The sequence below is a fragment of the Lactuca saligna genome, chromosome 4 (assembly GCF_052625555.1).
Source record: "Lactuca saligna cultivar CGN05327 chromosome 4, ASM5262555v1, whole genome shotgun sequence".
Taxonomy (NCBI): domain Eukaryota; kingdom Viridiplantae; phylum Streptophyta; class Magnoliopsida; order Asterales; family Asteraceae; genus Lactuca; species Lactuca saligna.
This window is the reverse complement of record NC_136420.1, coordinates 31,879,737-31,901,341: the sequence shown is the minus strand read 5'-3', so window position 1 is coordinate 31,901,341 and position 21,605 is coordinate 31,879,737. Positions and strand designations below refer to the sequence as shown.

General features: G+C 30.3%; 3 protein-coding genes and 1 long non-coding RNA gene across 10 annotated transcripts; 3 read left to right on the top strand and 1 right to left on the bottom strand.

The window, feature by feature from the left end:
* Positions 1–398: 398 nt before the first annotated feature.
* On the top strand, positions 399–3,748 carry LOC145039442 (uncharacterized). Its single transcript, XM_078987504.1, has 8 exons — positions 399–1,039; positions 1,103–1,230; positions 1,350–1,672; positions 1,778–2,140; positions 2,192–2,414; positions 2,700–2,927; positions 3,042–3,188; positions 3,339–3,748. The coding sequence occupies exons 1-8, from the start codon at positions 399–401 to the stop codon at positions 3,746–3,748; spliced, it is 2,463 nt and encodes an 820-aa protein (XP_078843630.1).
* A 3,706-nt stretch (positions 3,749–7,454) lies between these two features.
* On the top strand, positions 7,455–8,942 carry LOC145041507 (trans-resveratrol di-O-methyltransferase-like). Its single transcript, XM_078989618.1, has 2 exons — positions 7,455–8,300; positions 8,513–8,942. Exons 1-2 carry the CDS (start codon positions 7,515–7,517, stop codon positions 8,813–8,815), a joined length of 1,089 nt encoding a protein of 362 aa, XP_078845744.1. The 5' UTR covers positions 7,455–7,514; the 3' UTR covers positions 8,816–8,942.
* Positions 8,943–12,886: 3,944 nt separating this feature from the next.
* LOC145041506 (uncharacterized) lies at positions 12,887–15,725 on the bottom strand. Of its 2 annotated transcripts, XR_013680249.1 has the most exons (3): positions 15,292–15,725; positions 13,657–13,751; positions 12,887–13,380 (listed from the first exon to the last, which is right to left on the bottom strand). It is a non-coding gene; the product is annotated as an uncharacterized LOC145041506 (long non-coding RNA). The 2 variants fall into 2 exon arrangements; XR_013680248.1 differs by lacking the exon at positions 15,292–15,725 and having other exon boundaries at positions 13,657–15,284.
* A 3,744-nt stretch (positions 15,726–19,469) lies between these two features.
* On the top strand, positions 19,470–21,362 carry LOC145041505 (gamma-aminobutyrate transaminase POP2, mitochondrial-like). 6 transcript variants are annotated; one of them, XM_078989616.1, is made up of 8 exons: positions 19,470–19,669; positions 20,069–20,203; positions 20,305–20,346; positions 20,434–20,517; positions 20,615–20,698; positions 20,796–20,874; positions 20,958–21,046; positions 21,228–21,362. In XM_078989616.1, exons 2-6 carry the CDS (start codon positions 20,156–20,158, stop codon positions 20,853–20,855), a joined length of 318 nt encoding a protein of 105 aa, XP_078845742.1. In that variant the 5' UTR covers positions 19,470–19,669; positions 20,069–20,155; the 3' UTR covers positions 20,856–20,874; positions 20,958–21,046; positions 21,228–21,362. The 6 variants fall into 6 exon arrangements, 4 of the variants coding, with proteins under 4 accessions (XP_078845742.1, XP_078845741.1, XP_078845740.1 ...); XM_078989615.1 differs by having other exon boundaries at positions 20,615–20,702; positions 21,246–21,362; XM_078989614.1 differs by having other exon boundaries at positions 19,471–19,669; positions 20,615–20,702.
* The last annotated feature ends 243 nt before the right edge of the window (positions 21,363–21,605 follow it).

Sequence of the window (21,605 nt, the reverse complement as noted above, 5' to 3'; positions counted from 1 at the left end):
TGGGTGGTAAAATTGATTCTTCAATCAATAGAGGAAACGCTCCATACATTTTCTGATTGGAATGTCAAAATTATCATAGTATTGGAAGTCTTTTACCAGCAAAAGGATCGGAACCAAAATTCTCTCAGCTATACATTTATGACACTGACAACGAAATTTCAAATAAACAAAGATGTTTTCGGTATTTTTTTCAGACTTCTTATTCATAATTTATTATATATATATATATATATATATATATATATATATATATATATATATATATATATACTAATATTATGTATAAATTTATTTATTTTAGTGGGAAACATGATCAATCAACATCAATTGATGGTGATATTATTAAAGATATTAAGGTGATGTTGGATTCAAATAATATCTTGGTTAGATCTTATAGGATGGTAAAAGATACTTTTCTGAAAAATCCAGAAGTTGATGTGAAATTACGAATTATCAGGAGAAGGGAGCAAGATGGAAGAACATATAACCTATCGACTGCTTTTGAGGTTGTTGCTTTAATTATTGGTGACATTTTTGATTCAATCAAAAAGAGGGATATTGTCGTTCAAACAAAAAATGATTCTCTACAACATATCAGTGAATTGCATCCTTCGTACCTTCCTCTCCAATATCCATTGCTATTTCCATATGGGGATGATGGTTATAGTGTTGACATTCTTCATAGAGGTGTGTTATTTACGACCGACAGCAAGCATGTGAAATGTACAATGGGAGAATATTTCGCTTATAGGATTCAAGACAAAGATCATTCATTATCTCTCATACTTAATTCAAAAAGGTTGTTTCAACAGTTTCTGGTTGATGCCTATACTATAATGGAAACGGAGAGATTGTACTACATACGTAGGCAACAACATATTCTCAGATGTGATTCTTATGAAAATTTACGTAACCAAAAAGCTCATGGAACGACTGATATCTCCAATGTCGGCCAACGTGTCATATTACCTTCGTCCTTTATCGGTGGAGCACGCTATATGCTACAAAACTATTTGGATGCCATGTCACTTTGTAAATGGTTTGGATATCCTGATTTCTTCATAACCTTTACGTGTAATCCCAAATGACCTGAGATTAAAAGGTTTCTTAAGGATACTTCACTTCAACCAGAAGACAGACCTGATATACGATGTAGGTTGTTCAAGATCAAGCTTGATGCATTCATTAAAATCTTAAGGGAGAATCTAATTTTCAGCAAAGTTCAAGCATGTAATTAAAACTATATTTTTTAATTATTTATAAAACATTACTTTTATTATTATATTTTTAATATGTTTTTAAAATCTAATCACATTTTCTTTTTCTTTTTTTGGCAAATTCTTTTACAGATGTTTATACTATTGAATTTCAAAAAAGAGGTTTGTCGCATAGTCATATATGTCTATTCATGCATTCTGACAACAAGTTACCAACTTTCGAACTTATCGATCCGATAATTTCAGTCGAGATACCAGACAGAATTGAAGATCCTGAATTGTATTCAATTGTGAATGAGATTATGATTCATGGTCCATATGGAGCTGAAAATATGAATTGTCCATGCATGGTGGATAAAAAGTGCTCTAAAAACTTTCCAAAACAATTATTTAATCATTCGTCTGTTGATCAAAATGGTTTTCCATTATATAGGCGAAGAAACGATGATCATTTTGTAGAAAAATTAGGTCTAAGGTCGGATAATAGAAATGTTGTTCCATACAATAAATATCTATTGAAAAGATACCAGACATATATTAATACTGAATGGTGAAATCAGGGATCTTCTATAAAGTATTTGTTTAAATACATAAATAAGGGTCCTGATATTGCTACAGTTGTTGTTGTACCAACCAACAATGAATGTGAAAATAATGATGCGGTCGATGAAATATCTGAATATTACGATTGTAAATATTTATCAGCATGTGAAGCATCATGGCGAATTTTTAAATATGATGTCAATTACAGATATCCTTCTGTTGTTAGACTGCCTTTTCATCTTCCTAATCAACAACAGACTGTATATGGTGACGACGATGATATTGATGATGTTCTTGACAAACCTTCTGTTGTGGCTTCAAAGTTTACATCTTGGATGGAGTGTAATGCAATCGAAAGTGAATCACAAAAACTTACATATGTTGAATTTCCTACAAAGTTTATTTGAATATTAAATGGTTGGTTTTGGAAGCGAAGGAAAGTAGGAAAAGCCATCGGTAGAATTCATTCGGTTTCACCTAAACTAGGTGAAGCATATTTCTTATGGATTCTTTTAAATAAAGTAAAAGGTCCAACATCATTTGATGAAATTCGCACAGTAAATGGTGAAACACATTCTTCTTTTAGAGATGCTTGTTATGCACTCGGGCCATTAGATGATGACAAGGAATACATTGATGCAATTAAAGAAGCAAGTAATTATGGATCTGGTTTTTATCTATGCTTCTTATTTGCTACATTGTTGATGTGTAATAGTATGTCTAAACAAGAGGTCGTTTGGGAAAATACATGAGAATATTTGACAGATGGAATTTTATATAACCAATGACAAAGATTTAAGTTTGTAGGTATTACAATTTTTTTCTTATTTTTTATTTAAATTAATTTCTTTTTATTATTCAAAAACCATTAAATAATTATTAATAAAATTAATAAATATCGACCACATATTTTATTAATTATTTAATCTTTTTGTGCAGAATTGTCACTCGGTGTAAATGAACTTAAGAACTTAACTTTGTTCAAAATAGAACAAATTTTACTTCGAAACAAATTTACTCTCAAAAACTTCAAAAAGATGCCATACCCAGATTATGAATCCGTTTCTTCTTCAAACAATCGACTTATCACCGATGAGCTAGATTACAACATTCTCGTTATAAAGAATGACTATGATCGTATGTTTCTTGCATTAACAAATGAGCAACGTAACATTTTCCTAAACATCATGAGTGATATTCAAGAAAATAAAGGAGGTGTCTTCTTTGTTTACGGTTATGGTGGAACGGGTAAAACTTTTTTATGAAAAACAATATCTGCAGCAATTAGATCTAATGGTAATATTGTCTTAAATGTTGCTTCATGCGATATTGCTTCCTCATTATTGCCCGGTGGTAGAACAACACACTCTCGATTTATAATTCTATTTGAACTTACAGAGGATTCTTTTTGTAAAATAAATCCAGATGGTGAGTTGGCCAGCTTAATAAGAAAAACCTCTTTAATAATTTGGGATGAAGCACCTATGGTCCATAAGCATGCATTTGAAGCTTTAGATCGAACTTTGAAGGATTTATTAAGGTGAAGAAATTCAACCATCTCAAATATTCCATTTGGAGGGAAATTTATTGTCTTTGGAGGAGATTTTAGACAGATTCTACCTGTTATTCAGGGTGGCAGTAGACAAAACTTTGTAAATGCTTCTTTGAGTTCTTCATATTTATTGCAACATTGCAAAGTCCATAGATTAACAAAAAACATGAGGCTAACTGTTGGAAGGGATCAATCTGATATAGGAAAAATAAGAGATTTTGCAAATTGGCTTTTGGATATAGGAGAAGGCAAACTTGGGGTTCCGAACGACGGTGAAACGATTATGGATATTCCGAATGATAGTCTTGTTAATGATTCACATGATCCTATAGGTTCCTTAATTGAGTTTGTATATCCTTCAATTTTAGAGAACTATAGCGATATAAATTATTTCCAAGAAAGAGTGATACTTTCTCCAAAAAATGAAGTTGTCTAGGAAATAAACGACCGTTTGCTTAAGAAGTTTCCAGGAGATGAAGTTGAATATTTAAGTTTAGACAGCATATGCGAATATGAATTTTTCCATGATCAATTTGATGCAAATTTATACTCTCCTAATGTATTAAATGGTCTGAAAGTATCCGATTTACCAAATCATAAGTTAGTTTTAAAAATTGTTGTTCCAGTAATGTTACTGATAAATATTGATCAAAAAAACGGCTTATGTAATGGCATAAGACTATAGGTGTTATCATTGGGCAAACACATTATTGAGGCACGTATAATAACTGGAACTAATATTGGAAACTGAACTTTTATTCCAAGAATGTCTTTAACTCCATCAGAAAAAAAGATTACCTTCAAATTCACAAGAAGACAATTTCCTTTGGTCATATGTTTTGCAATAACTGTTAATAAAAGTCAAGGACAATCGTTATCAAAGATTGGTTTGTTTCTCAAAGATCTTATTTTTTCACACGGACAATTGTATGTTGCCTTATCTAGAGTTTAAAGCAGAGAGGGATTAAAATTATTAATTATAGATAAAGATAACAAACTCACAAATAAAACTTCCAATGTTGTTTATAAGGAAGTTTTTCGAAATTTGTAGCCAAGTTTTTTGTAGCATATTTTATTCATTTTTAGCAAATCACACTTAATCCATCATATTTATAATTACACATTGTTTTTTATATATTAATTTCATTACACACATTGGTAATGCATCATCTGTGTATGTCTAACAAGAATCATGCACTAAAAATAAGGGTTTTCAAAAATCTACATTTCCAATTAAATACTTCCCATTTAGTTTGTAATTAAATACTTACAAATCAAAATTTTATTGAGAAATACAATATTACAATTATCAAAATTAATGAAATATTATTTTATTAAATAATTAATTTTTAAATTCAATTAAAAATCAATACCTGTAGGTTTCATGGGTTTTAACCAAGTTTAGAATCAATATATAAATAACGGCCTATGATATGTCAATTAACCATCAATCATGCATATAAATGGGTGAAATATTTAAACAGTAAAACTCCAAATATTTATATATATATATATATATGATAACTATAACCTTCAAACCAAATTTTTAATATGTTTTGATTGGTTGTTTTAGTTTTTGGTTGTTTTTTTTTTCAACAAAACTTATTTATTTTCTTTATGGTGTAATTGTTTTTTTAAAGAGTTATATTTTTGGGTTACTTTCTTAATTTTTTAGTAGGGTTTTGACTTATATTAATTTTTAGTTGGGTTTTGAATTTTTCGCACAAGTCGAAACTTTCGGAATTTTTTTTCACTATCTAGAATAAGCTTATTTGATTTTTGAGTAGGCTTTTTTTTTTTTTTTTTTTTTTTTTTTGTTAAAAAGCCAAATAAACAAAATCAGAACATTTTAGGCCTTTATTAACAATTAACAAGGGTACTTATAATTCTCATAAAAGAGTGGGTGAAAGGCATTAAGGAAAATTATGTTATTTAGCTACAAAGAGAAGTCTTAATGATCTCCTTTAACAATTTTGACAAATTAACAACTTGCTTAATGGTAGAAATAAAATTATTTATCGAAATAAAACTAATCCCTTGAAAATAATTGCCATGAATTAAAGTCTTGAAATGAATTAAAAACTTTAAGTAGAAAAATTCATGAAAACTGAAAAAGGAATGAAAAAACTAATGAAGAACACTCCCCCCTTCTTACTATTGTTGCCAAAGCATTTGGTCTCAAAACAAAGGATAATGTTATTATTTTTATATAATATTAATACACAATTTTGTTTAAACAAAGTGGTTTTATAATAGCAATACACAAAATTGTTTGAAGCCATCATTGTATTTGACATCACGTAACACCTACCGCAATGCAAGATGTAATGTTTGCATGTTTGTGTATGTATGTGACCGTGTGTGCATGTGACTTTATTGTATGTGATTAATTGTAAAAGTAAATGATAGTAAGCTGCTATTTCTTGCTAACAAATGAATGTAAGTTGTTATATCTTGCATTACATTTTTTAATTGCAAGAAATATCAACTTGCTTTTGTTTATTAAAGTGTGTTGTTATTTTTTGCTAATAAAGGAAAATAAGTTGCTATATCTTGCATTTAGTATAGGAATGTAATTTGAAAATTTGGCACCTAATGTTTGAAAGAAGTCAAACATAACTGTAATCATAGATCCGGTTATCCTTATTATAAGCTTGATCATGCATCTCTTAAGGCCAGAATGTAAGAAAAAACAAGTTACTCTCATTCTAGATTCATTTTTTCCTTATTAATAACGTAAAAATTTAATTAACTTGTTGTCTTAGTGTCATTTGGGAGCTTCTGATACGATATATTCGTCATTTGTGTCGAGCTCAATTGTTTTGAAGATCTCCACATTGTCAACAACGTAATTTTTTTTTTAAATTTGTTGCCTATTTTTATATTAGTGGTTCTTCATGTTTTGAAGATCTCTACACTATCAACAACGTAAAACACCCAACTATTTGCACAAAAGAATCAATCGCCTCTAGAAATTAATTTCTGAAAAAAGATATCCACACTCGTCGCTTGGCGTGAGTAAACGGCTAATATATATATATATATATATATATATATATATATATATATATATATATATATATATATATATATATATATATATATATGTTCAGGTTCATTTGAGACCATTCTAATTTTGTGAGACCGCGATACCAAATCTAAAAATAATTTTAAAATGCAAAATAAACGAAAAAATCCAAAAATTCTTTTTTTAAATATTATTTTCGGAACTTGAATTAATTAAAAAAAATTAAAAAATAAAAAAAATCTCGTTTTTTTTTTTTTTGAAAAATACGTGAAATATTCTAATAGAATATTACACTAACATATTCTAAAAAATAATTTTAAAATGCAAAATAAATGGAAAAATCTAAAAATTCTTTTTTTAAATATTATTTTCGGAACTTGAATTAACTAAAAAAAATAAAAAAAAATTCTATTTTTTTTTTAAATACTTGAAATATTCTAATAGAATATTACACTGTACATATTCTAAAAAATAATTTTAAAATGCAAAATAAATGGAAAATCCAAAAATTCTATTTTTAAATATTATTTTCGGAACTTGAATTAACTAAAAAAATTTTAAAAATTAAAAAAAAAAAAAAAAAATACGTCTCACAGTCTCACAAAGTTAGGTCGTCTCACATTAACCTAACCCTATATATATATATACATCTCACAGTCTCACAAAGTTAGGCCGTCTCACATGAACCTAACCCTATATATATATATATATATATATATATATATATATATATATATATATATATATATATATATATATATATATATATATATATATATATATATATATATATATATATATATATATATATATATATATATATATATATATATATATAACTCATAGAACTAGAGAACCATATTCATAAGACTTAAATTATTTTATTAACGAATTATATTAAAATAGCATAAACTAAAATTATACATCATTGTACATGAAATCACAGAGTGAACAGGAGATAAATGTGTTGTGCCACGTCATTTGAAAAACCCAAAAGGAGGAGGAAATCATATATCATATTAATTTGTGCATATATTTGTTTGTGTGATAAGAGATAAATGAGTCGCACGTCATTTGGCACTTAGCACCTTGATATTTTTTTTATATATAGGAATGTCTAAAACATTAAGTAAACAGTTTCAAATTGTCTCGCATACAAATTGTATGAAACGAGATGTCATTGCAAAATGATGAACAGTCTACAAACTTGCTTCATTCTCAAGCTCACATATGGAACCACATCTTCGGCTATATAAACTCCATGTCTCTCAAATGTGCTATTCAGCTTCAAATACCCGATATCATCAATCGCCATGGTGCACCAATGTCGCTCTCCGAGCTAGTTGAAGCCCTCTCCATCAACAAGAAGAGAGCTCATTTTGTCTATAGACTTATGCGCATCCTTGTTCACTCTGGTTTCTTTATGAAACAAAGTGTATCCACAACTGGAGACCACGTGGAGGAGGAAAGAGAAGGCTATTTGCTAGCTCCTGCTTCTCGCTTCCTTCTAAAGGAAGAGCCATTAAGCATTAGTCCCTTTTTGCTAGCCATGTTGGATCCAATACTGATGGATCCATGGCAACACCTGAGCAAATGGTTCCAGAACGATGACGTCAACCCTTTTCACACAACCCACGGAAGGAATCTTTGGGATTTTGCAGGCCAAGATCCGAATCTTAACCAGTTCTTCAATGAAGCAATGGGCAGTGATGCAAGGCTTGTGACAAGTCTGGTTCTAAAACACTGTAGAGATGTTTTCCAAAGCTTGAATTCAATTGTTGATGTTGGGGGTGGTACTGGAACCGTTGCCAAAGCCATTGCGGAAGCTTTTCCTTATATAACTTGCATCTCTTTTGATCTTCCTCATGTTGTTGATGGTTTGGTAGGAAGTAAGAATTTAAGTTTTCTTGGTGGAGACATGTTTGAATCCATTCCCAAAGCTGATGCAGTTTTGGTCAAGGTATTCTTTATTATTATTATTTTTTCCATTAATTTTCCTATCTTAAAATTATTCCGTTTCATCTTGGACATAATTTTTTTAATCTTTTTGAAAGATCAAATATAGTTGGTTGAAAGATTTACCTATAATTTAGGTTACAAGTTAGAACGAAGGTTTATGTTCAATAATTGTTTATCTTATTTATTAATTGCTTTTGTGCTTTGATAAAATAGTGGATATTACATGATTGGAGTGATGAAGAATGCATAAAGATATTGATGCAATGCAAAGAGGCAATCTCGAGCAAGGAAAATGGAGGAAAAGTAATCATCATAGACATGGTGTTGAAGAATGGTGAAGGAGAGAAGGAATTACTCGAGACCCAACTTTTCTTTGATATGCTTATGCTGACCTTGACGACAGGAAGAGAGAGGAGTGAAAAAGAATGGGCAAAGCTTTTTGTGGACGCTGGCTTTAGCGATTACAAGATAACTCCAATTTTGGGGTTAAGATCTCTCATTGAAGTTTATCCCTAGACTAGGGTCCCTAGTTAATTTACATTTGTTTTCAATACATCGTAAGTATTGATGTAGCAAATATGAAACTTGTTTGTATTTTCTTTGTATGAGTGTTGATTGTTGTCAATGTTTAATCAATTTTTAACTTCTTAATACAAAGTTTTAAACATGTTGTAAAAGAAAGTATTAAATTATCATACAAAATCTGTGAAAAACTTTAAAAATATTATAAAAGAAAGTTTAAAAATAATTGTATTAAAGTTATAAAAATAATTATATGAAAATATAAAAAAACTAAAAAATTTGTAAGAAAAAATTAAAACATTTATAAAATATTTAGTTTAAAAGCATTTGTATTAAAATTATATGAAAGTATAAAAAATATTAAAAAAAACTTATAATGAAAATTTAAAACATTATATGAGAAAAGTCTATAGAAAAAAAATATTATAAAAATATTGTAAAAAATTATAAAAAATTTTAAGAAATTTATAACGAAAAAAATTATTCATATTTATAAATTTTTTTTTGTACACATTTAATTATTAACTTCTTATATATGCTTATATATTACCATTATAATCTACTATACCACGTAACAATAGTAATACGAGAACATGTTTAACAAGTAAATGTGTAAGAAAAAAATTATCTAATCGTGAAGAAAACAAAAAAGGTTATGGTAATTGGTAACAAATTATTTTCTCTTTATAAATAAATATATCTATTAGATACGACAAAAATAAATTACCTAAACATGAAGAAAAACAAAAAAAATAATTATGGTAGTTCGTAACAAATTATTTTAATATGTCTAATAGATACGTATGTCTAAGACCATTTTCAAGAAATACTAAACAAAAATAGACCAATCAACAATATACTCATAAAGTTGTATTTAAAATTGATGGATGACTTGGTAAATGCATTTGCAAAGAGGCAGGACCCCCAAGTCGGAAGGACAAGTTGAACGAGTGGTCAGCGAGTGGTTTGGGCAATCTAAAACATGTGGTTGAACAATCATGTGTTAAAACCACGTGATATCCCTTAAATGTAAAGTATCCCACATGTATATATTAGAGGCTACGACAATATATATATATATATATATATATATATATATATATATATATATATATATATATATATATATATATATATATATATATATATATATATATATCCGGTAAGAAATTTTTTTTGGTAGGAAGGTAAGAAGTTTTTTTTCTACATATTTTTTTGACGAACAAAATAAATGAATCACTAGATGATTCATTTGTAAGATGATTCACAAGAACAAATTCCCAAAAAAACATTTTCATGATTCATTTTGAAGTAAATTAAGAAAAAATTCATTTTTATGATAATTTTAGTGAATAACAACAAAATCATTGTATAAATGAATCATCGAGATTTTTTTCTTGTGAATCATCTTACAAATGAATCATCTAATGATTCATTTTGTTTGTTCGTGAAAAAAATATGTAGAAAAAAAACTTCTTACCTTCCTACCAAAAATTTCCTTCTTATTTGATCTTGACTATATATATATATATATATATATATATATATATATATATATATATATATATATATATATATATATATATATATATATATATATATATATATATATATATATAGAGAGAGAGAGAGAGAGAGAGAGAGAAAGAGGTTCAAATGTTTTGTAGCAACTATTGTGTGCATGAATGCACCAATAGGAATTTAGGAAAAAATAAATCATTTAAGGGTATTATTGTAATTTTTGCATAATTAATTATGGTAGATAATTAATATTCCTGATTCTTGCGAATATAAATTTAGAACATTAGCCCTAAATAGAACTCACCATCCTTTCTAATCCACCGATTTTGCTTCTTCTTCTACAATCGATCAATCAAGAATCAAACCCTAAATCACGAAAGTCCTCATAACCACCATTTTCTCCAAATACGCACGTACACCCTCATCTACCAAATCTCTGATTTCGTCTCCATCAATACCATCAAACGTAGCCACTGACGACACCATCCTCCGTCCTTATAGCCACCGCCACTAACTTATTATTTCCTCATCGCCTAATTCTAATTCTAATTTCTAGATTGAACCTATATTTATGTTAACTTCTTAGTTTAACCCTAACCATTCCAAAGATACAAACGCCTCCATCATCAAGAGACTAACGTCTGTGGCCTGCTTCTTCCGCCATATCCCTATTAAATCACGTATGCCATCTAAAACCCTAGGCCACCGGCAACTCAATCAACAACACGCTAGAAATCAGCAAATCCAATGGAAGACGTCGCCTTGTAAACTAGGAGGCTGTGTCGGCCGAAATCCTATATATCACGGTATCATCAATTCCTTTTTGTATATGGATTTTTGTAATTGATTTTAAAATTTAATCGGGTCTTTGTAATTGAATTTAATCGGCATCTGATTGAATTTTTATTAGTGTGTATATTGTGATCGTCGATTCATTGCATATGATGATTTGCTTTAACCCATTAAAAGATAGTATATTTTAATGAATTATGATTGCTTTTGTAGTTTTGAAGGTTATTTATCAAACAATATATGCTATGTACTATATGGTGGTTTGCTAAGCTCCTGGAATCTATAACAAAAAATTGATTGTCATATATACAAGTTATACTATAACAATTTTCTTACTTGTAAGTGTATTATTAAATTTGTTAAATAACAAAAATAGTTCATACTTATAATTGGTTAAATTATTTACCTTACATGACGTTCCTCTAAAATTATGATGTTTGATTTTTTGGTTTCATAATGAAATTGTTGTTGCAAATTTATATTGTTAATGGATACATTTTCTGTATGAATTGAGTTATTTAAAACTAATTCTTTCAAAATGAGGACAATATTCTTTTAGAATAAAGAGGGCTTTAGTTTGAAGAAGACTACTATTCTTTCAGAATGAAGAAGGTAACAAATATTCAAAACCATTATGCAAGAATAGTTTATTCTATAAGAATTGTATTGTTGTATTCTATTAGAATGCATTGAATTGTTTAATTTTTGAAACTTGATTATCTTTTCTTTGTGGATTCAGGTTTTAAAGAGGCTAACATTGATGTGGAGAAGGAAGAAAACATATAGAACAAGAGTGTATTATATCAGAATGTGTTATGCTACAATGTATAAAGTGTTGCTTAAAAATAATATTCTTTCTAATAGATTGGTGTTTTTGTTAGATTTTGATGTTTTTTTTTTCCAGAATATTGTTATTATTCAATGAATCACAATCATACAATGTAATTATTTGTTATATTATTTAGTTCAAGAATTGATTTGTCTATTCTTTCAGAATGTATTTACTAGTTTATGTTTGACATTCTATCATTCTGACAGAATAAAATCGAAAAATATATTTACTAGTTTATGATTGGCTATCTAGCATTCTGACAGAATAAAATCGGATTTTTAATTTGAATTAATTTAAAATATTCATATTTTTAAAAAATAAAGGAATTAATCATCTCTAAAAATCCGAAAATTTCTTTTTTTAATATAGGTTAATTGACTAAAATGCACTTATTCTGAAATTTGTGTGATTATATGGTACATGCTATCCTATTCTACTATCCTAGACCCTCAAATCATAACCTTTGATTATATTCCATCCGATAGTCCAGATCTGTGCATTCTGACACACAATAGTTAGTAAAAACAAAATAACCTAACCCTATATATATATATATATATATATATATATATATATATATATATATATATATATATAAGTAAACTTATTCGGGCCTTGTTAATCACGGCCCTAGAAAATTGATCAGTAAGCTAGTTCTAAGTGATTTTGTGAAATAAGCAACCACAATCCTCAATTTGTTCCATTCATTTAATCCTGGTTACCTTCATACTAGAGGCTCATGGATGGAACTCATTTCCTTCTCACCATGTTTCTGGTCATATGTCTGATGCTTCAAATTCGACATATAATAGCTTCATTGATTCAAGATTTGAAATACATAATCGTTTACCATTAAAAATAGTCAAAGAAATCTACCTCAGAATGAACATAGGATGCTATAATATCAAAATAAATGAATGTATACAAATATTTCTTGCATTTATCGATAAAAGGAACAAGTAATTGTTGTTTGCTGGCTTTCCTCTTATGTAATTATATGCTATTTCAATCTCTTCATAAACTTGTACCTCCTTTTGAATGAAATCATTTTTAATCCTTCAGAATCAACTTTTGAAACTACAGATTCTCTATGTCAACAAGTACTTGTTTATTGTCTATTTTCTAATTTTTTTTTCCCTGTAACTTATTAGTTTTCTACTTTTTCCTCAAATGCCCTTAACTTTGTGTTAAGATCTATATCTCTCATTGACTCTTTTCATAAGCTTCTTGTTTCTATCTTAGTTTTTCCTCTTCATGATTTATTTATCCATGTCCAACTCTCATAGATTCCAAGGCGTTTTATGGGTCTATATAATCTTTCACCTGCAAAAATGACCCACTGCTGCTTCCCTGGTTTACGAGGATATGGGGATGGGGCTTGCCGGTCGATCATGTTAAGATACTAAATCTTTACCTGCAAAACAAAACAAAAAAAAACATTAGTTATTACTTGAACTTACCTGCAAAAAGTTGATATCTGTCATGCATATACCAGGCGATCATGTGAAGGTAAATGTTTTTCAAAGTATAATGTCCTTATAAGAAGAAAAATAAAAAGAGAATGTATAATGCTATAACTTGATAAGTTTTTTTTTGTACATTGCATTAATACGAATGGTGAATGCACAATGTTGTAATAGAATGTAATGAATATAAGATGTCACAATATATAAATATGAAAGTGCTTTGCCTTTTCATGCATATACCAACAATTCTTCTTTCATGGCCATTTCATTAGAAACTTTTTGTAGTTGTTGCACTCTGCCTCTCCTTTCTTCCAACTCTCTGTAAGGAGTTATCCACCAGCAAAAGAACCATGTTATACATGGTAGACATAAGTAGAAATAATCTATTCAGAAAACAACTTATAAAATGATATCCTTTAAATTAATAACATCAACATAAAGCAATTATATTTCAAAACAAACAGAAAATATACATTGCCTTTTGATGTTATCAAGAAAGTCCTCAAAGGTTGAAAGCCACCAAAAACATATATGAGTAATGTTAGCATGCTTCTTTCACCTCTTTGAACACCCAACAGTGTCTATATATAGCAAATAATAGCTATAGATTACCCTAAAATTATAGATCGCAACTTTAATGCTTTACATCTAAACCTGGATTTGTTTGTTGATTCCGTTCTTTAGCTTATACACTATAGTAGAAACTGTGATTCTGGAAGCATCAATTTCCTCATTAATATGATTTGATCATCTATTCTTTAGCTTATACACAATAGCAAAAACTATGACTTTGGAATCCTCTATTTTGGCTATCTTATGGTGTTGAAATATGTTATGGAGATATTTAGCTAACACAATAAGGATCATAAACCACACAACATTAAAATTCAATTGATGTTCAGATTTTTCATGATAACTTTGATATACTTGAAGTTCCATCCATATCTTTTGAAATAATTGGTTCAAAAGATGCTTCCATACCTACATTTTCTATAGTGTTAAGTTGCTGAAAAATGGGAATGATCTAGCAACAGATTTGGTGGAATAAACTTCTAGAAGAATAGAGATATGATAAATTTGCTAAAATGGAAAAAGGATTGTATATGGAAGAACTCAGGAGACGATACATGGAATGGATACATGACTATAAAATTGAAATAACCAATTAGGTCCTTAATTCACCTAATATAATGTATCCTATCCTTTTTATGTTAGTTCTAAAATTGAAGTAACAAATATCACATCATATCTTTTACATTGGTTTTGTTGATAAGGTATCTACAAAATCCACCAATAATTTGAACCAACTTTAACTATGAAATTATGAAAATGTAGAATACTCAAATATCAAACTGATTTTCAAAAAAGGTCCTGAATAGGAAAAAAAATGAGGAGCAATGTTATCTCCAAAAGTTTCTACAAAACCACCTGATGTTGGGCCAGTAACCTTATATCTGGTGAAAGTAGACTTGTATGTCTCATTGAAGCATTTCATCGAACACGTTAAGTGCAACTGGGTTTTTTCTTAAATTCATAATTATAAATAAATGGAAGCCCTCATTCTGTATACTATATTCATGACCTGGTGAAAATTTCCAATCAGAACGATAAGAAAATTGTAGCGGGAGACATTAGCTACCTCTGATTATACCATGACGGACTGAGAGTGTGTGATGAAGAACTCTAAATTAGATATGTAATACCTTACCGAGCCTTCTTTAGTGAACAAAAAATCAATTTGCATAGTTATTGCAGTTGGCGATGCCAACTGCCGAAGACAGAAAATAATGAGGCGTCAAAAGCAAGAGACCTAGAGGATAGAGTATAAATAAATAGCGCAAAGTATAGAATCGATATACCTTAAAATTATACATGTCGTATGAAGGAAAGTCACTGTAACCAAAATCTACTGATAAAGTAACAAGTTTCTTGAAGGAAGCAGCAGGTGGCAAGCTGCTTTTGGGAAACACCGACATGTAAGCAATGAAAAAACCCACCTTTTAAGTGTCATGCCTCGGCCTGAGGCAAAGATAACCGGAAACAACCAAGTAGGTAGGTGAGACAGGCAGCCAAGCAGCTAACGAAAGGATGACACAATTACCAAATTCAGAGTTCTTGGAGAGAAAGATTACATTTGGAGAAGAGATCAATGGTTCGTATAGGTTGATTAGGGAAAAACCTAAGCTTTTATGGAGTTATCCGTTTTAAGTGATATTAGGATGATCAATTAGGTTTCCTCGAGAGAAAGAGAAAGACCCAAATTCCACTATTGTTCGTGAATTAGAAAATCAAAGCCATACCTTTAGACAATAAATTAGGGCAGAAATTGTAGAAATCCACCATCAGGCCATCTCATGTGCCCCCATAACCATAAGATAGTAAGCTCTCCCACACTTGTTGAAAGTGAGCTTGAGCAGATCAACCCAATACAACTTCCGACTCCTTGTAAACATATCCATCTTCAGCACCAATGATAAAAACCAGCTTTTGAGAAAGAAATCAAACCATCTGTAACCTAAATCTCTTCTATTTTATAACTAAAAAAATTGAGAATTGATTGATTAATTGAAGCGGAACAACAATTGTGGTGGAGCAGAAATATCAGCACAATTGTGTGGAACAACAATTGTGATTGATTAATTGTCTTAAACACTAAAGATTCCCATAAAAAGCCCAACAATGGGAGGGGATAGACTCTAAACATAGTTTGCGAATTGTATAGACAATCTAAATAACCTTATATATGTATATGCACCATGAGATATACATTCTTAGAAAATCGAGAAAATCAAACAACAATTAAGAGATTAACATTTTCAAGAATCAAATTTAAGAACAAACCAGTTACCAGATTAGAAGAAATCGTGATTTTACAATTTTGGACCGCTTGAAACCAAACACAGGTGGATGAAGGTGCAACAGAGGGAGGCAGTGAATTGGAGGTGGTGTTAAATGATGAATCTCTGATGGTGGATTGGGAATGAAGAAATCCGGAATGGAGACCAGGTGTCCTTCCCTTGAAACGTGTAATAATGAAGACGAAGGAGCCTGGTGACTCAACTTGAAGGAGGGGATCTTAGGATAACAAGTGAAGTTCTCTTACCGAACTGGAGAATACAAAAACTAAGGATGGGTGGTTGTGGGAGGTCAGAGGTGGTTGTTCAGGTCCTGTTTACCGATGAATTGAAACCTACTCAGTTCCTTAGCTTCAGTTAGCTGCACGTTACGATCCAATAAACTGCAGAGGGTATGTGAGGTGTCGTATCACAACTTTTCTATTGGTGGAGGAAGCAGCTAATCGATGTGGACATAGTTTCAACTCTTTAACATATATATATATATATATATATATATATATATATATATATATATATATATATATATATATATATATATATACTAGGCAAGTTCTGAGGCCCGTGCTAAGCACGAGCCAAGAAGAGTGATTCGGATATTTAAAAAGTTTTAAGGTAAAATGTTATAACTACGTGGACTTCTAAAAGTGTGATGTCTTGATCTCAACGTGATGAATACTCTAAATAGTTAATAAAGAAATGCAAGTGTGTTATTATGGTGCCAAAAAAAATAAAGCACATTGTTGATATTGGAAAAAAGAGTAACCACATTTGAACCAAGTATGTTGCTATTGTTGTTAAAGAAATGGAAGTACATTCCTATTATAAGTAACAAAATGAAACAAGATCGTCACTAAATGTAAAAATAGAAGTACAATGATTATCTAAAATAACGTTGTGGAGGTGTTGCTTGCAAGGAAGCACTGCAGACGACAAAACTTCTCCAAATCTGAAAAATTTTTGTTGCTTCAAATAGACACTCTCGGTAACAGCCTATTTAGTCAACCAACAACAACAAGTCATTATTATAGATTAAAAAATATTAAAAGATCTAAAATTGGCTTTTATGATTTGAGAAAATTCAAACTAAATTGATGTTAATTCATTACTGATATGGTACCCTCAACAAATCACATATGCTTAACCCTTCGAAACTTAAAAAAAATAACAGATGCACATAAAATATTCTTATAAACCTAAAATTCTATAGCACAAAGGAGCAAACCTTCAAATTTTGAAGGCCCTAGTTATCAGCTCCGATTCGTGAAATCATCACGATTCTTCCATGCTTGTTTTGAGGATTGAAGATTTCAACCTACTTTATTAGTTTGTTTGGGTCCATTTTATCACTCACCTTTATCGCAAAGTTCTCCATCTCAAGCCGTTTTTTAGGAATTTTGTTAATCGAAACTAATATATGATTACCTCATCTTGCATATTGAAACTTCATCTTTCAATTATCATTTCTGATCATAAAATAAGCTTCACCAACACGCACAAGCTGCATGGATATATACAAAGAAATAGGTATCGTAATATGAAAAAAAAAAAATAGTGACATAAAGCATGTTACATCCCCAACTTGTATTAGTTGTAACTCTGCCATTCTCGCTTTGAGTAATCTTATACATTAACAATTAAAACATACACAAAAAAAATCCAACATGTAATAAATACCTTAAAAAATTCAAATTAGTGTAGAAATACACACAAAAGCTACAACTAAAGAGACTAAAATCACAAAAATGTAAACGTAAAATATCTGGAGAAGAAAGCCAGAAACAATGCATTTGCGAGAAGGGTAGAAAAAGAACACTAAGCTTGCAAGATCTCCTGATTGATATCCAAATTTGAAAGACGATGGGTTTCTACAGAGAAAACACTTGATGGTCCTACACAATAACACAAACAACAATTTTGCTAAATTGTTTCAAAATCTACAACAGATATCAAAAGAGAAGAAAACAACTTGAATATAATAGAAGGATTAGGGTTAACACGGGAAGGCAAGAGGAGTCGTCTTTGATTTCTAAGTTCAATTCGTTAGACAAAATTAGAACACCCCAAGCGATGTCTCCTGTCACAAAATTTTCAACCTGAGAATGAAACTATACTTTTCATCTTTTTGAAGCAAAAATGTTGAGAAACCTAATATCTATTGACGTTTTACTCAAAAAATCCATCCTACATTCATACTAGTAACAAGCTTCAAACCAGCGCCACCGACCTATCCATTTTTCAACAAATAAAGGCAGTAATTTTCAAAACTTTGCACCTTTTGTTGTTATGATTGATGTTATGTAGATTCAATTGAAAGGGGAAACGGTAATGGTGATAAATTTGACAACACGACGAGATGGAGAGAATTTGAGGGTTTACACTTACTATCTAAAAGAAATGGGCACTAGTTATTAGAAAAGCTAAGAGATGGCTAAATTGTTTTTGTGATCGGCCATGTTTTTTCTCAAATTACAAAAGCGCGACTAAATGAAGATGAAAAAAGTCTGTGACGTAGTGCTAATAAGAACCCTAAATTAGATTTGTATAAAGGCGTTGATTTAAAAGTATTCATACGCTTCAAACTAAGCACATGTGTTGTCAAGAAAGAAATCCCGACGGTGACTCATCCGCAATCAAGCGGTAAAGGGAGAAGCAGAGATGGGAAGCAGCTTAGGGGGGAAGCCAGAAAGGAAGGAAACCACCTTGAAGTCTCTCGCCTCATCTCGAGACAAGGATGAGTCATGAAGAAGAACAGAGATTGTTTGCAATTAAAATAACCCATAAAGGTTAGCTGTGATAGAAAAGAGAATAATGCCAAAGATCAGGCGATGACCTATGCTGTCCCGGAGAAAAAAGGTGTGGTTTTTGGTAACGATGACTGGGAGGAGTAGCCATGGTGGAAGAGTAAAGAAGAAGAGAGATAGTATTTCAAGTATAATGTCAGAATAGAACAAAGAAGGGAGGAGATGGTATAGGAGATCGGTGGAAAAACGTGGCAGAATGACATCTGGCAAGGCTAGAAGCAGGATGTGGCAAAGCTAGAAGAAAACTCACCATGAACATTAGCCGGAAGCGTATGATGCAAGCGATGGGCCCGACCCAAAATCAAAATATCCGACCCAATATGAGTTAGAGGAATATATCAGTGTCTAAAATCGATCAAAAATTCCACATAAAATCTTCATTAAAACTCCCCTCATCCACTTTCCTTGCTTTTTAAAAGAGGTGGCTTATATATATATTGAAAAGCAGAGATAAAGAGAGCGATTGAAATATTTGGACTCGTCGCCATGTTCAGATCCGATAGCTTCTCTTCCATGTTTCAATTCAACCTTAAGAAACTGAAGCTCACCAATCACTTCAGAGCTTGCTCCGCTAACAGGTTCGATTTCTGATTTTTATTCGTCTTTTTGATTCCGAATTTGCTGTGGATTAACTATTCTTCTTCTATATGTCTGTTACTGTTTGATCGTAGTGATCCCAAACTTCGTCATATTTATAGCCATATATCATCCTAAGCCCCACAATTTGTTCAGAATTCTGCTCTGCAAATTAGTTGATAATAATATAGTTATAGGGTTTCGAATTTGTTGATTCACTAATGATTATCTACGTATGGTAGCACTCCTTAGGGTTTTTGTGTTAGGATTGCACATATCGGCTCAATACCTCTCTAAATTTGATAGCAATTCCATGGGATAATCAACTGGATAATATTTCAAATTAAAATATGATCTTGCATGCATTAACCATTAAACTTTATGCAAAATCTACCTGGCAGGAAGTAAGGACCGATGTTGTAGCTCGTGTGAAATATACTTCGAATCTAGAAGATCTTCAATTCACATATATTATAATCGAACCAGTTATGGGAGCAGGAGGTGTGATACCTCCACCTGAAGGTTATTTTGAGAAGGTTGGGTTTTTATAAATTTATAGATTTGCCCATGTGTTATAGTTAATGTAACCAATGACTCTCACCCGTGTTATATCTTTTTAACCATTATGTTGGTCCAGGCTGTTGTTACAAAATATAATATTTTATTCATAACTGATGAGGTAAAGTGGTAGTTTTTATTTTTAACTTTATATTTTTATTTTGTTGAGTAGTAATAAGTAATAACATTTTGCAATTGTAATTTACAGGTAATATGTGCATTTGAAAGGATTGGAACTATGTTTGGATGTGATAAGTACAAGATTAAGTCTGGTCTTGTCTCCATACCAAAGGTATAATCACAAAACATTATATAAATAAAAATAAGTAAATTCAAATACTATATAATCTCAAATAGAATTACAATAAAAAAAAGCCAAAAAATTTCAGTTCCTTTCCTCTGCATATATGCCTATTGGAGTTGTTCTTGTTAGCACAGAAGTTGTAGATGTCATATCTTCACAAATCAATAAAGTCGGTAAAATCCCAAAACTTATTCCGTGATTTCGTCAGAATTGGTAATTACCATCATTGCCTGTAATTACATTTTCCAACATTTTATATTCCTTAGGTGTACTTTCTCATGGATTCACCTATTCTAGGCATCATGTATCATGTGTTGTTGCATTAGAAGCTCTCAAAATTTACCAGTACTTTCTTACTTCACATCTTCAAAAAATAATAATTATTATTATTATACAATAAATGTTTCTCAAATTTTATATATTTTCAGGGAGAGACATTGGTGATATAGTAAATAAGGTGGCACAAAAGTTTCAAGAGGGTTTAGAATCGTTTTTCTCAAGTCCTATAATTGGAGAGGTATTCATTATATATTATTTTTGTGATTATAAAATGTAGAAAAAATACAAATGTTTCTTTTTAGCCTATGATGATTTTGTACATCATGTTATATGTTAATACTCATATTTGTAAGGGCAATTTTGTCCTTTCAAATGATTATGTACATCATTTTCTATTTTGATACTCATATTTGTTGTAGAGTAACTACCCTTCATAGTCTATGCATATGGAGCTAAATTGTGGTGGGAAACAAATCTGTGAATGGTGAGTGTAGGAGATTATATATATGTATAAATTCTTTACTTTTCTAATAAAATCTTTTTTATCTACTAAACTAAGCTTTGATCGTGAAAATTTACTTTTCATTCTAGTTTGTGGTTAAGATACAAACAAATTGTTATTTCCCTTCTAATGTATCCATAAATGAAATGTTAAAAAAGATGCATAGACTAGAAAATAACCTTGTGAGTTCACTACAATGTTATATCTAGCATTTAAGCCAATCTTTTGTATCAATATAAAAGTTTTTGTCATTACTCACTCCTCCCCGTCTATCAATGCTCCCAATATTGCTATT